General features: G+C 40.2%; 1 protein-coding gene across 4 annotated transcripts in view; it reads left to right on the top strand.

Moving 5' to 3' along the window:
• Positions 1-17001, top strand: part of tbc1d1 (TBC1 (tre-2/USP6, BUB2, cdc16) domain family, member 1) — a 55780-nt gene that overhangs the window by 17314 nt on the left and 21465 nt on the right. For 3 of the 4 annotated variants that reach the window (XM_042427556.1, XM_042427565.1, XM_042427575.1), the window contains 10 exons: positions 2361-2957; positions 6678-6767; positions 6869-6973; positions 8673-8805; positions 9939-10030; positions 10903-11019; positions 11313-11438; positions 11678-11826; positions 12461-12721; positions 16441-16574. In XM_042427556.1, the coding sequence (XP_042283490.1) occupies positions 2361-2957; positions 6678-6767; positions 6869-6973; positions 8673-8805; positions 9939-10030; positions 10903-11019; positions 11313-11438; positions 11678-11826; positions 12461-12721; positions 16441-16574 (1804 nt within the window). Of the gene's footprint in view, positions 1-2360; positions 2958-6677; positions 6768-6868; positions 6974-8672; positions 8806-9938; positions 10031-10902; positions 11020-11312; positions 11439-11677; positions 11827-12460; positions 12722-15530; positions 15642-16100; positions 16215-16440; positions 16575-17001 lie in introns of all 4 variants that reach the window. The other variant, XM_042427580.1, reaches the window with a different exon arrangement.

Raw genomic sequence — 17001 nt, 5'->3', positions numbered from 1 at the left:
CAGACAGACCATAATGATGTGCACCCAAAAGGAACTTGTGGTGCAAGGATTTTACTGTTGTTTTCACTTTGGTTGACAATGAGCCACAACAGTTCTTTCGTTAGAGACATGTCTTTGTTCTGCTACCCCTGCTTTCAAAGTGTACCACACAAAACTTAAGCTGATTTGTGTCTTTTATCAAACCAGGTTTTATGATTTCAGTTGACTTACAATAACAACAAATGGAAGCTGTGTATTTAGCCACATTTGTGTGACATTAAGACTGCTGGGAGCATAAACAGCATGCTCCTGTGTCTCCATTGCTTGTATGTCTTTAAAACTGGCACAAGCCGTGTGTTAGACTGTTTAAATGGTCATGGAAATCATGTGTTAGTAATGGAAAGAGTGGCTACAAAGAAGGATTTTTGTGTGAGTGAGAGCCCTGAGTTGTGGTCTGTTTGTTCTAGTCTGTCGTCATTCAACCCCTAAATATCTGTTTATTTGCAGACTAGCCTAGGTAAAAAACAACAGCTAAATCATTTGGATAATATTTTAATCATAAGCTGTGTGAGGAAGGAGTAGTTCAGTGACATAATAATAATGAAAGGAAGACAAACAGTGCAATGACATTTACACGAGCCAGGAGTCATTTCGCATTTCGTCCTGTAGCTCTTCAACTCTCCAGCTGTCTGTTCCTGCAGGTCTGCAGCTCTGCTCAGGTTCAGCTGACAGGACCTGTCCGCTGTGGAGCAGCTCCACCGAAACTGTGGGTGCTGCGGAGCAGCAGACAGGTTTAGCTGACAGACAGGACAGATAGTTTCGGTGGAGTTCTGGTTACACTGCCATTTAACATTTTAAAACAAGATTTTACCAGCTGGTAAATGCAGGATCCAACAGGCGGAGAGTTGAAGAACTGCAGGGCAAGATGCAAGGAGGATTTCTGTTGTTTTTGTGGGTGCCAGCAGCTCTTCCTCCCACGGACAGTTGCAGATGGAGAGATTTCTTCCAGCAGGCCAGCACCACAGTTAGCTCATGAAGCGGAAACTGTCTCACTCAACATATATTTGAAAATGAGTGCGGGGCTGAGGGACGTGGCCGTGATCATTCTACCATTTATATAAATTTCATGATGTAGAGACCTCCCAAACGGTCAACTCTACGTCAGCATTGGCCCCGCCTTTTCAAGGCTGATTTTAAACAGCAGATGACAGGTTGAGCCATTTTCAACCCATGCATTGCGAATGCAAACCATGAAATGCGAATTTTTATAAATTTGGTGTCAATGTCAATATTTACACCAGCATTGATGTGTTTCATTACAGTGCAGTCATATAATTTAGTTTACAGCTCAAAAAACAAATTTTAGTGTGCAGTACCTCTTTAAGCCCAGGTAGGTGTCATATGCAGCTGTGAGGTGTGTCTAGAGCATGATTTAAGGAACACACCAATGACCATACCGTTGTAGCCCATCCAGTACAAATTACATGTATTCTTCATTACTGCTGCGTTTTCCCTACCAAAATTTAGATCATGAAGGTTTAATGAAGGGTTGCAATGAATGATTAGTTTCATTATTGATTAATCTGCAGATTATTTTCTTGATTAATTAATAATGATGATAAATGCCTGGTGTAATTTTCCACAACCAAATAAGATGTCTTTAAGCGTCTTGTTCTGTCCAACCAACAATCCAAAACCCAAAGATACTAAATTTCCAACTATATAAAACAGAAAAATGCGCAAAATCTTTGCATTTGAGAAGCTGGAAGTTGGAAATATATGGAATTTTTCCATAAAAAATAACTAAAATTATTATTATCTAAATAAATGCCAATTAATTTTTTTTCGATTGATTAATCGACTAATCATTGCAGCTCTAGTTTTAGGAAGATTATTGTCACGCCTATAACAATGATAATGTTTTTGGACATGTGGGTGAAGTATGTTCAAAGTATTTATATGATATGTTGGTCCCAAATGTAGAACTTCAGATACTTCAGATAATCTGTTGCAATCGTGTGTCTTTTTGTCATGTTGCAGGAAACACAAACAGTTTAACTGGCTGTGTTGATTTGTTTGGATAAATTTCCTCTGTTTGTGGGATCAGATCCCAGATCTGGTGTACTTTCCTTTTACTTTAGGCTTGTTGTGTCACAACCTGTCATGCCTGACGTTCTTAGTAAACAACTGAGCACAGTGTTTTAAAGGTTGATGGTCTTATCTTACACTCAAATGGATGAGGTCATATAACACATGGACACTCTCACATTTCCTCCATAGATCTCCATTAGGGCAATTAATAAAAAATGTACATTGACCAGCTAAATGACATGTCATTACAGTGGTTACAACTTCTTATCTGTTTCTCGCTATCTCTCCAGGTCCCTGAGATCATCAGTACGCTGAGGCAGGCTGGCAAGAGCTCCGCACGCAGCAATGACACCACATCCAACAAAACTTCAACAGGGTCTGGAGGCACTGAACCGTCAGAGACATGCCTCAACTTTTCTTCTCTTTCCACAACGACAAGTTCTGCAGCACATGCTGCTGCTGTGTCACCGACAGCCTTTGCCAAGAAGTTCGAGGTGCTGTTTTGTGGCCGTGTGAGTGTTGCTCACAAGAAAGCCCCTCCCGCCCTTATTGATGAGTGCATTGAGAAGTTTAGCCAGTTGCATGGCTCAGGGATGACTGATAAAGGAGGAAGTAGCGGGGGATTGGTGGGTGGGCTGAAGAGGGCGTTAGCCTTCCAATCCAACGGTCTCGGGAGTGTTGCCGTAGGTAATGGTGCTGCAGGAAGTCCCACCACTGGGAATCGCCCCGTCCTGTTCAAACGAGACCCCAGCTTCCCCTCTCTGCAGGCCCTGGATGAGAATGGGCTCTCTCCAGAGATCTCTCACGCCAACACTACTGATGCACACACCCGCTCACCAGGAGTACAGCCCACCAGCCTGCAGGAGAACAGGACCATGCTGTTCACGGTGATTTTCATAAATGGACATTCATTACATAGCAGGTTTACTCGACTGCCATTGCCAGAATTTCATATTCAATACTACACTGATTTTAAAATAACAGTCATAGATGTAGCTTAATTTTCCTCATCTTAGTAGTGGAATACTGATATATTATAACTCTTTGGACTTGCTGATCTATCTCAGTGAAAAAGACAATAGCCATGATCTTAATTAGACAGTATCATATTTCAGATTTTTTATACCTAATAAAGCTACAATAGCAATAATACAAATAAAAAGTAAATATCTGTTTTACTGCTCAGCGTGATCTAGTTTCAGTAAATGTAAATGTAGGATATGACAACCACACAGCTCCTCCTCAGGACGTCGCCTTTTAGCCACAGAATGAAAAATCTGTTTTGGGTTGTGCAGCAGTGTCATGCTTCGTACTTGCATGTCAGTCCTTGTAGGCTTGTAGAGCTACAAGTTTTTCAGTGTGGAGAATAATTGATCACCATTCTTGTGGTGGATCATTTCAATTAGTGCAAATGCAGGAAATATGAAGAGAGCTGAGGCAGAACTCAAAAGCATGACTGTTTTTTGGCAATATTGAAATTACCCTAAAACAATTTTTAATATACCAACCTACCTAAAATTTAGTTTCTTAACATAAAAATCATTCTGTTAAGGATGATTCTACATTAGTGGCATTTTAAACAGATTCAGATGCTACATGACCTGATGTCCACTTCTGGTTCATACCCACATCACATAACATCTTTGCATTATATTTATACCCAGTGTATTGGCTTGGAAAACTTTGATTCAAAGTTTAAACTACTGTATGAGAATGGTTTTAATACAGAAGAAAATTGCAAAGCACACTGCTTTTCAGATGATCACAAACACTTCTCATTTTAAATCGTGCCAGCTCACACACAAAGGTTCATCTGACGTCTTTGTCAAAAATAAGAAGGGTACTTTATAGGCAGGAATGTGCAATTTTGGAATCCTTAAATTTTAAGTCCTCATACACAGTTGCTCATAAAGGACAAAAAAGAGAGAGAACAGAAGAGACACAAAAATGTACATCCCCTAATGACTCAGCATGAGCAAGATTCAAGATTCATTGTCACTCTGGTTGTTTACAAGTACACTATAATTCATGAATATAAAAAATAGAATATAAATAGCAATAAAGGTTATAAAAGCAATAAAAGGTGCAAATACAATCATTAATCAGATATTGCACAGATGGTTAGATTGCACTTTTGTGCGTGGTGTGTTGTTTATTAAAGCGGCCATATTATACCCCTTTTCCACAAGTTAACACAGTTCCCTGGGGTCTTAATAAAATGTATCTGACATGCTTTGGTCAAAACACCACAAGGATCAAGCGCCACAGCAGCCTTCTCATCCTGTCTAAACAGCCCCGTTCAGAACAGCTGGTTTGACTGTGAATAAACTTAGATTCTGCTGTATTGCAATAAATGGATCGGATGTTGATTTAAAAAAGCCTGAATTCATCCTTTATCAGGTCAAGATGACAAACAACTTTTAAAATGCATGTTTTTTTTAATGGAGTTCAGATGAATTAGAGCTATGCTAACATTGTAGCTACTCCGTCCACACTCCAAATAACGTCATCTAAAGGCATAAATGGGGCAGCAACGTTATTGTTTATACACATAGATATCTACATACTGTCTGTGTATCTTTAAGATTATATGAACTCACCGGCATTTAGGATGTTTATTATTAATGACAGCAGCGGAGGTGGTGTGTGACTCCGGTGTTAACTGAGCTCTGGCTAGGTTGAGAAGCAAGACTGAAGATAAATCCACTTAATCCCAAAAATGTAAAAAACCTCTGCCAGTAAACTGCTTTGGAACAGAGCAGAATCAGGTGTTTATTCCTCCAGAAGGCAGCAGCTGCAACGCAGGACTCTTAGGCTCTGCTGTCTCTTCTACAGAGCTCGCCTGGGCTCAGCAGCTGTCTGTTGGCAAGAAGTGGCTCTGTCCCCCGGTCCAGACCTGCTATAGGTGCAAATTTTTTGCCCTTAACTTAGCTTAGTTTAGCTTTGACCCATGTGATGGATGTGATGTGATGGAGCAAGTCAGCCCACACCAAACTGACTGGGTTGTCTTATTTCACAGTTTGTATCTTAGTTGGCACATCAGAAATGCATATACATATGCACAAGCACAGAAAAAGTTTTACATAATATGACCTCTTTAAGGAGTCTTATGGCCTGAGGAAAAAAGCTGTTCTTCAGTCTGCTGGTGCGTGATTTGGGAGTCCTGTATCTCCTCCTTGCACACAGCAGGGAGAACAGGTTGCGGTGTGGTGAGCTGGGTCCTTAATGACCCTCAGGGACTTCCTGAGGCACCGCTTGGTGTACAGCTCCTGCATGCTGGGCAGCTCACACCCGGTCATGTGCTGGGCCATGTGCACCACCCTCCCCAGCGCCTTGCGGTCCATTCTGGTACAGCTGCCATACCAGGTGATGAAATAGCCTGTCACCAGGCTCTCTATGGTGCCCAGATAGAAGCCCCTGAGGATTTGGGACCTCAGGTCAAATTTGTTTAGGCGCCTGAGGCAGTACAGATGCTGTTGGGCCTTTCTTTAACAACAGTGGTGGTGTGGCTAGCCCATGTCAGGTCCTTGTGGATGTTGACTCCCAGATATTTGAAATTACTCGCCCTTTCCACCACTGTGCTGTTGATGGTGACTGGCGGGTTAGTGCCCCTCTACCTCCTGTAATCCACAATGATCACCTTTGTCTTGGAGATGTTCAGGGAGAGGTGGTTATCCTTGCACCACTGTTCCAGGGCGATCACCTCCTCCCTGTAGGCTGTCTTCTGGCCACGGGAGATCAACTCCACAAATGCTGACTGCTGCTCAAAATGAGCTCAGTCACGCTCTCCTAATTGGCCTTTACTTGACCGCAGGGACCTTCTGCCAACAAGAGTTTCCTGTTTGTGCTCTGAACAGGAAATGGTCACTACTGGCACAGGAACCACCAGGGCCTGTCGCTTTCCCCCTCAGCAGATACAGACATAGCATTGACACTGATGATACATCCTGCTGCTGCTGACACGGACAGACAGACAGAATGACCTCATCCTGGTGACATCATCACTTTTTTTTCCTCAATTTTGAAGACATATTAAATCCCAGTTGTCCTCTTGAAAGACTGATATGATTTATATTTTATACAGCGGAAGGGGGATTTTTCTGGAGAGGAGAATATCTCCGCGTCACAGAGCTTGAGATTTAACAGACATGAAACCACTTGCTTGTTTCACCCACTTAGGGCTTAGGAGTGATAGTGACTCATGTCCTGATGATGTTTTAAATGGGACAACCCCTAAAGCAGAACTGTCCTTAAATTCATTGGTATTTTTTGAGGAGACAGGAAATCAAACTGTGTCATTTGACAAATAGGATGAGTAAAAAGAGCTAAAAAATTATTTTAGGCTTCCTTCTATATCATGTAATCGTTTATCAAACCCAGCTCACTGAGGAACAAATTAATTGATACAGACTTTCCTGCCAGATGTCTAATTTGATAGAGAGAAATTAAGACATGGCTCATAACTAGTCTGGTCTGTGAGGTTCATTATTGCTGTTAAACCACAAACCTCACCACACACAGAAGCACACACTACAGAGTAGAAGCTTATGTCAATCAACATACAAGAGTCTAACTGCATCGTCTTTGTTTGTTTTTTTGTGTTGTAGGTGGGCAGGTCGCAGATCTTCTTGGTTAGTCCAGACACTAAGAAAGTTGCCATAGAGAAGAGTTTCAGGGAAATCTCCTTCTGCTCACAGGTATGAAGCTCTGGGCATCTATACAAAAGTGTCTGTTTTATGGTTCTGTGTGATTGTAAACCTATTCTGAGTCCTAAAACACACTGATCGTCTCTCTCCAGGGTATTCGTCACGTGGATCACTTTGGCTTCATTTGCAGGGAGACGGTGGAAGGGGGGAGCTGCCACTTTGTTTGCTATGTCTTCCAGTGTACAGATGAATCACTGGTGAGATGGTGTTATGTGCATTCTCACTTTTTTGTGCATTTACTGCTCCCATTCATAGTTTTATAAAATAACACAGTTAGCAAGGCATAAATCAAAGTTGCCACAGTTGGTTGAATTCATTCATTCATTTCTAATACATTTATAGAAACGGCCTTTGTATAATTGTTGAAGGATTGGTTCACAGTTTTTCAAGTCTGTCTTAAAAGAATAATCAGGTGCCCATATGAAGATTGAAACGGGTTTTGCTTGCTGTCATCATTCCTCCTGTTCTTACTGGACATTTAAAGATCCCTTCCCAATGTGTTTATAATGTAAGTAATGGGGGGCAAAGTCCACAGTCCCTATTTCATGCAAAAACGATGGAAATCAAACATGTTTATGGTCGTTCCAAACTACTTCACTCAAAAGCACAGTGAAAAGCTGACCGTCACAGAGAAGGGGGGCGGAGGAGGTGCAGTATCGTTTAAATACAGAGATTACAGACAGTCTCTCCTGGAAGGCAGTCATAGTTTTGCACTTGTTTGTTCACGTGAAAAGTGACAGAAATAGTTGTGTCATGAATGAAAAAGGAGAGCTAGAGAGAGAAGTTGGAACACTGACTCCTTTCTTACCTTCGCACAGCTGGCCAATAATTGTGTGAAGTGGGTGTGAATCTCAGCTTGTCCAAGGTGTTAATGGATAATGGACTTTATTTGACTAACCCAGACTGCTGAGGCCTTAGTTTCAGATCAACTCTTGAGTCAAAACAAGACTGGATTTCACTTCCATCAAAAGCTCTCTGATGGCCAGTATGAACAGCGAGAAAAACCTGTTTCAGTGTTTATATTGATACGTGACCTTTTATGCTTTAAAACAGAACAATTGTGAACCTCTCCTTTCATCTGAATACAATGTTAAGTTGAACATTATGTGTATTTCCTGTAACTAATGTTATATGTATCTATATTTCCATATCACTACTTCCCACTCTGTCTTAATATTTGATCAGTATCGATATCAATATTTAATTTAGCACTTCGCAAGATTGCGTTGAATTTCATTTTGAGCACCATAATGTATAAAGCTGATTTCGTGTTGTTTTCTGTCAGTCAAGATGAAACGCAGCTCTAATTCTTTAGACCTATGACTGAAAGATGAGTGCATCTGTGCTCCACTGAGTCATGGTGTACAAAATGGTCTTGGACATTAGATGAATGTACTGTGCTGTATAATAGTCAGCTAACGTTGCTGTGTGATTAGCTTATATTAGATTGAAACTTGATGCTTGAAATAATGAGTCATTCAGTCTGCTACAGCAAACATTAGTAATTACAAGTCTGTCACTGCTGCCAAAGTAAGCTAGACAATCTTCTCATTGTTGTGTAGCGTGTATAGTGATTTTTTTCTAGCTATTTTCTACTCCATAACATTTTAGCCATGTGCTCATGTCTGCAAAAGGCCCAGATTCCCTACTGACATTATTGAAATTTCTTATATAACAGGAAAGTGGAGCTTTGTATGCAGTAACAAAAAGGTTCCTAAATATTCAAAATGTATGAGTCCTTTGTTTAAGAATAGATTTGTTCAGATTGTGGAAGATGTGAATTCACACTAGGAGAAAAAAAAAGATAAATGCACTGACAAATTATGGAAAGGTCATACAATGAGGGATGGCTTGTGGGAGAAAAAAAAATACAAGGATTGTTTTCTGCTCTTGTAGGTAGATGAGATCATGCTGACTTTGAAGCAGGCGTTCTCTGTAGCAGCCCTGCAGCAAAATGCAAAGACCCAGAGCCAGCAGTGTGACAGCTGCCCCATGCAGCAGCTCCACAGACTGTGTGAGAGAATAGAAGGTAGGAAACTGTCCCTGAGTTACTGTATGTGTCTGGAAAAGTCAGGCAAATTAATAACATTTTCAAATTATAATTAGTTTGATATTTACACTGTTGTCTGGGAAGAAGATAAAAATCATTGTAATAAGGCAATTTTATACATTTACATACGCCTGAAGGACAAAATCTGTTTTGTTCAGCTAGAGTACATGACATTTCCCACTTTAAATCTGGTGAATAAATTAACTATTTTATTATAGCGTTATGAATAACAATAAAATATGTTCAACAAATTGACATTTCATGTGAATTAGATGGATAAAAGATGGAAAAGGACTGATGTAGTTGAAACACTTCATGTTAACTGACACACACTCATCAAAACCCTCACACACACAACAAATGTTACAAAGCCATCTGACTCGTGTGACAGCACAAGTTACGTAGGAAATAATCTTCTTGGCACTTTTGCATGTGTGTTTGTGTACTCTAGTATTCATGCTATTTCACAGTTGCTGGTTTTCACATTGCAAGGACAAACCAGGTATCCAGCTCACTCAGAGTATTTAGAAAAAATAAGACATCTAAAATTTAGCGGAAGCATTCAGCAACATCTTGAGTTTGGGTGCTGGTGCTCTGAAAATATGGAGTAGTGGTACTATAATGTTTAATGTTTCAGTAAAATAATCTGTGTTTTGTGAATGTCATAATGTATCAGTCACTGTGGCTGGTAAAGTTTTCCTGTCAGAACAGGTCTTATGATCATAAGTGCTGAAAGATAAGTAATATCCAGGTATAGATTTTGCAAAAAGCTTATCTGGACAAGCCTTTTAGTAAATAAGAAGACTGGACAAATTAAAGCAGTGTTGATAAGCTGATTGAGGACAGGTTGATTTTGTATGTTTACATTCCCACAATAACAAGGCCTTCAATTTTGTCAGAGTATTTTTTAATTATATAGATAACTGCATCCTAAAGGCATAAGGTCATAGTCGACATTATGCGGCTGCACTAGGAAACATGGTATATATGAGGGAACACCAGTGACCCTCAGTACCTGCTGTACCCTATAAACATACACATACTTTATGTAAAACTAATCTGATGTGAGACTAGCATTGTCTACAGTGTTTTTATTCTGTGTTTGTTTTCAGGTCTGCACCCATCTAAAACCAAGCTGGAGCTTCAGAAACACTTGGCCACTCTTGACAACCAGGAGCAAGCATCAGTCTTTGAAAACACTATGGTAATGTATTTATTTTGACTGTGCACCTGTGGGGCAGGTTGCAAATTCCTTAGATTCCCTTGGAGGTGACTGCAAACTAGAAACGAACCAGTCAGTTGGCTATTTCGGTGAAGTACAACATGACTGAGTCACTTTGAAATCACAAGTTTTTCATGTGGGATTTTTACACGACTTAAATATTTCTGTCACCTCATCTCTATTTATGCTCTTTGGTTCTCTCAATGTTTCTATCTCTTTACGCAGAAACACAAGTGGATTTATTTGAACATGTACCTCTATTAACCACAGGAAATGAATCAACTAACTCTGTATACCTATTGATGATATTTATCCATCATTGTTGCTTCATACTGATGTACAGTGAAAGGAGACATTTTAAAAGCATGTGAGGAGAAGAATGCCTTTGAATATTTGTCTATGATTCAACTGACATCTGCTGGTGATGTAGCTGAACTGCAACACTATGGTGCTGAATATGTCTCTGTCAGCAAAGGAGTTTAGGCTGTACCAGATTTCTAACATCATTACGAGAACTTAATATAGAAAAACATACAAATTTGTTGTGCAGTCGGTCTATTTATCACACATAAATCTGTTTTAGGCTTCTGATTTTGGAGGTTGTTACTCTATAGGATGAAGGTGTGAAGTTGTAGCAACCTCCACAAAACAGCACAACATATCCAGTACAGTTAAATGATGCAATATGGTTATTTTTCAGTCTAAAAGCTTTCAATGTGGAATTTTTTCATATATTAACATTTGCAAAATATCCCTTGCATAACCATATTGCCAGGTTTGAACAAATAAATAACTAATAAATAAAAAATAAATCTGTATTTTAAAAAATAGTATTTTGTGTTTGTGTGTTGCAGAGGGCTCGTCCGAAGAGTGACCAGGAAGAAAATGAGCTGATAATGGCATCTTTGAGGAATCTGTATGAGGAGAGACAGAGGAGCCATCAGCACACACTGCCTGGGGACAGCAAACAGGTAACTTGTGTGTGTATTTTATGTGCACATAAAGATTACAATCTCTCTTCTTTTTATTGCTTGTTTTCTTTCTTCATTACATTCATGTCCTGTGTTTCCTCCAAAATGTCAACAGTTCCATGACAGAGTAAGTCATCAAGTGGATAAATGATAGGATAAAACTGGAAAAATATTTTTTCCCTTCCACTTACACAGACATAAGTGTAGTATTAAACCTGTGAGGATCTCCCTTTCTCTCTCTCACTGTCTTGCTTTCTCTGTCTGTCTCTGTTTCTCTCTCCATGGGCATGCAGGTGTGTGAGGAGGCAGCTCCAGGACCAGCGGAGGCACAGCAGCAGAGTAGCAGTCGGCAGCGTCTCGAGCAGTTCAAGAGCCGAGCCAAGCGCTCGCTCACTGAGTCCCTGGAGGGCATCTGGAAGGTAACAATAGTCTTTCTGTCTTGGTTTTTAGTATGCATTTGTGATTGTGATACAGTGTCTCTACTTTGTGTAACATGAGAAAACAGTAGATAATTGTTTTTTTACTTTGAATCTTAACATTTTTAACTTCTTAAGTGGTGTGTTATATAATGAGTGGCTTTTAGTTTGTGTCCTGGTACGTTGTCCTTGGTGACATTTAGAATTCATGTGTGTAAACTTAGTGTGTTTGTTCTTGGCAGGGGAGCAGCAAGGCAAGAGCTCAAAGGGAAAACAGTGAAGGAAGTGACAGCAGCTCTTCCATTTGTACTGTCAACAGCAGCCAGGACCAGTCTTGCTACGATGACCCCCTCCCAGCCTCCTCCCAGCTGCGACCCACCAGCCCACTCAGGTAAACACACTTAAACAAGCATGCCCACACACTGACTCATATTATTGGTCAGAACAGCCAGTGCTTTAATGGCCACAGCGGTTCAATGTGTTGTACCTAGATTTTATGACGACAGTGGCACAAATGCCCCTGTGACCTGGAGTTCAGATAGACGGAGGTGTCAGCTGTTCCTATATCTTAGCTATCAACAGCAGCTAAGACCAGCCCCCCCCAATACAGTAGCATCAGCTCTCAGAGCCTCCTTGGGCTCAGCCATAAAATAATGTGTGTCTGCCGCAAGAAGGCACATTACCTGCAAGGTCAGGTGGAGGTCAAAAGTTGTGCACTGACACCTGGCTACAAAAACTGATGGATGTGAAATGTCACATTTCCAGTGGGAAATGAGCCAGAACTAATGAGGAATGTGGAGAGGCACCAACTAGAGATAGTTAGGCTCACCTCTACACACAGTACTGGCTCTAGATTCAAAGTCCTGGATCAGGACTGGACTCTCTTTTGCCAGAGTTTCCCAGAGCAAGAGGAGCAAGAGAATCCATGTTTAAGCAGTGAATGTCTACCTGAGGCCCTGGTCCATTCAAAAATGTTTGTATGAGATTAAGTTAGGCTTATATTTTTTCTGTTGTCAACCCCGCAGGTGCCATAACTCAACAGGAGACCTGAAGCGCCTTGACACCTCTCTTCCCCAGTCTCCTTCCTCCTCCTCTTTACCCGGGGACGCTCAGCCGCAGGGCTTCCGTCGAAGGGCCAGCACCTTCAGCCACCCTCCCACCCCCTCCTCAGCGGAGTACTCACCGATGCACACAATAAGTCACACACCACAGGACCCTACCGCTGCTACCAAGCCCAAGCTCGTACGACACTACTCTGTCAGCACCGACACTCCACACCAGAGCAAGTAAGGAGTGTGTGTGTGTGTAGACAGTTAATATGTATATGTACAGTATATATAAAGTTAATATGTAACCTGTCATCCTAGGCTTTAAGGTAAGTATTTTCATGTCTTGCTGTTTAACAACTTTTTTCCAGGAGCACAAGGTTTTTTATCCCTCTTTTCAGAACCACACAGTGAACGGTTAATGTGTACTGTCTAGTCCTGTGCTGGGTAGCGTGAGGTCAAACACTACCTTCAGTGAACATGTGTTTTAGGTTTGGGATTGGTTCTATAAGAATTATAAGAGAAAGTGGGAGAATGAAAGTAGGTAAGCAAGAGAAAGTAGTGGTGAGAAAGAAAGTGGTGACATGGGAAGTTTGGTGTATATACAGTATGTATTTTACTGTATATATTTCTATGTAATTATGTAGTTTATCATTGATTTGTATGCAACTACACTTGCAGACGTGAGTCTTTATAAAGGCATTGCCATGGGTGGTTGAACAGAATGTGTCATACGTGGGTTTCTGCTATGATAAAGGTATCAATGTCAAAGGGAAACAGGGCAATATAGATCAGTTATAAAGAACTACATATTAAGCCTCTTTCACACATAGTTCTCAGTAAATTACTGGGACAACCATTCTGGCACTGCTGGTGATTGTAACTGTTTACACATGCAGCTACATTCAGGAACATTTCCTGCGCCTTTTCACATATGCCATGGCAATGGCGGAATAGTTGTGATAGGGGAGGGGAGGGGTAGGTTAGGTTGTGTGTGTAGCAAGTATGGTTGAGAGAGAAAGAGAGCGGGTGTGTGAAGGTGGCTGCCAGACCGGAGCAGAGAGTATGAAGTTAGCAGTATAATGTTAGCTGTGATCTTCAGTGCAATGTGTGTACAGTTTAGGCTATTTGTCAGTGAATAAATGTTACTACTGTAGCTACATTTAAAGATGTTTCTGGTAGAGCGGCATGTCCGCCTGCTGAGTCCCATTACTCAGTAGGAGTGACGACTGAATTTGAAATGCTTAATTAAAAAAAATAGTTTGCGGTCTCTTTTGCTCTGCGTCCATAAGAGTAGTTAACGTTATGAATATGATTTGGATTGTGATATTAAAGATAAGATGATTTTAAACAGAACATGATCCTGTGATATTGTCACACCAAGCACCATTGCTTGACTAGAGGAAACATTGATATTTTTTGTTTTGTGTTTAAATATTTTAAATAAAATGTTCACACTCTTGTGAATGTTTATTCAAGTAATTAACTGTATGGCTTTCATAAAGCCATATCGATCATTCAAAGCTCCATCAGATTGAAGATTTTGAATAATCAGCTTGAGCGTGACTCAGCGTCTGATGAAGCTTTGAGCAATCGATATGGCTTTGTGAAAGAAATACTGTTAAAGTTACATGAATAAACATTTACAAAAGAGTGTGAACATTTTATTTAAAATATGTAAACATTCAAAAAATAGCTCCTCTATTCAGCAAGGTTTTGTGATTGGTTCACTCGCTCCATGTGAAAGCATCTTTCAACAGACAGACATAACACTTTAAGTCCCCTTCCCTGCAATGTTACTGCTTTCATTCACAATACAGCCATACCGGCATTTTCCATGAAATGTTACAAGGTCTTGAGGTGGGAAATTGGTGATTGGTACAGATTTCCCTGAATATTGATCCCTGATCCCATTCACACATGACCCCATGCAGGAAATGTTCCTGAACATTTCAGGGATAGACTGCATGTGTGAAAGGGGCTTTAAAGTATACAGCCAGCTTAATGTACTAAAAGGTCTTTGGCTATCAACTTGATTTCCTCTGCTCTTCAACCTGCTGCAAAGTCTGTTTCTTCTGCCTTTTTTGTCAGCTTAATATATCTATGAAGTAGAGCTTGGTAATACCGATAAAATTGAATGTCACAATTTAATAGTTTACTATAATGTTAAGATAAGAAAAAGCTGCATTTTATCACATTTTAGAAGCTAGTATCATCAAATTTTTGACTGATTTTTGCAGCTCTACTCACAATATATTTTCTAAGAAAAATGCAATTAAATAATGTGGATAGCATGATCAAGAAGGTGAAAAGAGAATTTAAACTATATCCATAACCAAGGAGTTTGTAAAAAAAAACAAAAAAAATAGACAATATCTAATCACATCAGGGTTGCAGCCGAATCTGAATACGGTGTTTGAAAAAGCACAAATAGAGGGTTTTTACGAATTATTATAATTAGTTAATATTATTATGATTATTATTTCATACGATTATTTTAAAAATTATTTGTTTTTCGAGAAGAAAAAAGAAAACATGTAACATAACAGCGTGCAGGTTGGGACCCATAGCATAGTGAGGTTACATTGCTGCTCCACTCACTCGGTCTGAGTGTCTGGTAGAGCAGAGCTTCGACTGAGTGGTCGGTGCAGTCATCCGTTGTCTGGGAGACTGGGATTCGAGACCTGGTGTGAGAACCCTCCTTCATTACAATAGTTTATTGAAGAACATTTATTTTAACTTTATTATCCTAAAATTAGAAGTGTAATAAAAATAAAAATGGGATTGTTACGCCTATTTCCATTTCTATTCGAATACAAATACAAATCATTTTGCTGCCTCAACAAATACAAATACAGATACTGGACTCTCTTCACATCCCTAAATAACATATACTGTGTACTCCCAGCTCTACTGTACCTCCAAATACCTTTTTCTTCATTTCATTTTCTTTGCTCTTTTTTTTCCACCTTTTTTTCTGTTTTCACCCTTGTTCAGTGTCTTTGACTTTCCTTGCTTTCTTTTTCTCTGTATTTGCACTGATTGTCAGACATGTCTCAACCGACTCCAACCTTCCTCCTGTTCCTCCTTGCTCTTCATCCCCTCTGCTCCCTCATCATCCTTCCTCCCCTTCTGCTGGGATCAGGCTCAGTAAAAGAAGGTGAGAATCCTGCATTCCTGCATTGGTTTTCAGTTCAACTCATGCAGTATCTCTTGTCTTTGTTTCATGTGGACTTAAAAAAGTATATGGCTTCTTTTTGGCTTCTTTTCCATGTTATCATGTAGCAGTGCAATGCTAGTCATGTAAGAAGAGGCAGGGAGAGAGAAATGATGAAAAAGTAGACAAGAGTGCCAATTTGTTTTTGCTGGACCCCTTGTGACTTAATGGTTGCCAGTTTGACAGGTGATTCAGGCTGCGTCTCTTCTCTCACCTGAGCATTATAACACAAAAACACAGTCATGTCACAACCCGCCTAAACGCCAGGAGTCACATCCTTATATTGAAATGTATGGAATTGAAATTAATTTCTCCGAAGTGACGTCTTTGTGTGAACGGGGCCTAAGTTTCTCTTTTCATTCCCTCTCTGCCTCCTGTTTCACCTCCATCTCTCCATCTCAGTCCTCTGGGTGGTCTGCGGGCTCGTCTCCACTCCTCCTCCTCTGTCCCTAATTTTCTGAAATTTCAATTTCTGGCCCCTGTCCAAGAGAATGATTGTCCCGAAACAAAGAGCAGGTACACACACATACACCAAATAATCGTGCACGTTAGTGTCAAGCATAGTGATCTGTGCTCCTTGTTTCATAGATTCATATAACTGATTTTATGCTTGTATTTTTTATATATATGTGTGTGTGTGTGTGTGTATGCATACAGTATAGTGTGACTACTATGAATATTTATCAGGGCATATTGTGTAAACCTGCCTGTGTGTGTGTGTGTTTGTTTGTTTGTTTTTTAGTGATGTAGCAGCTCTCTCCACACCAAGTGCAGCATGTGCGGTAGGGGAAAGCCCTCTACGCAGCCACCGTCACTCCTGGAGGCAGCAGATCTTCCTACGGGTCGCTACACCTCAGAAAAACACTGAAGCCAGCGGTAAGAAACACAAACTGATATAACTCTTTGTTGTTTTTTTCTTTGTAAGTATTATCATTGGCCCTTGAAGATATTGACTTGTCATTTCTGTCACCGGCAAGCTGTAAAGAAATTCCAGGCCTTACTATTTACTTTGCAGTACCCAAAACCTAATGTCCTTTCTGCTCTGTCTGACAAGTCAAAATAGAGTCCTCATCAAAGTTAGTAAAGGGTGTGGTAACAATTTTTTTGAATACACTTGTGTATAATGAACATAACTTCAAGCTTTCTGGAAAAAGATGTTGACTTACTAAGGATTTGCAGCACTTTTTTAGACTATAAATAGTCAGGGAATGACTTTGAATGGGATATCTTAGCTTAATCCCTGGTCTATAGCCTCAACTGTGTTACATCAAATATAAAACATTTTTTAACAATGTGCAGCAAT

This window comes from Thunnus maccoyii, chromosome 2, assembly GCF_910596095.1.
Source record: "Thunnus maccoyii chromosome 2, fThuMac1.1, whole genome shotgun sequence".
In the NCBI taxonomy this organism is placed as follows: domain Eukaryota; kingdom Metazoa; phylum Chordata; class Actinopteri; order Scombriformes; family Scombridae; genus Thunnus; species Thunnus maccoyii.
This window is presented reverse-complemented; position numbering and strand designations above follow the sequence as displayed.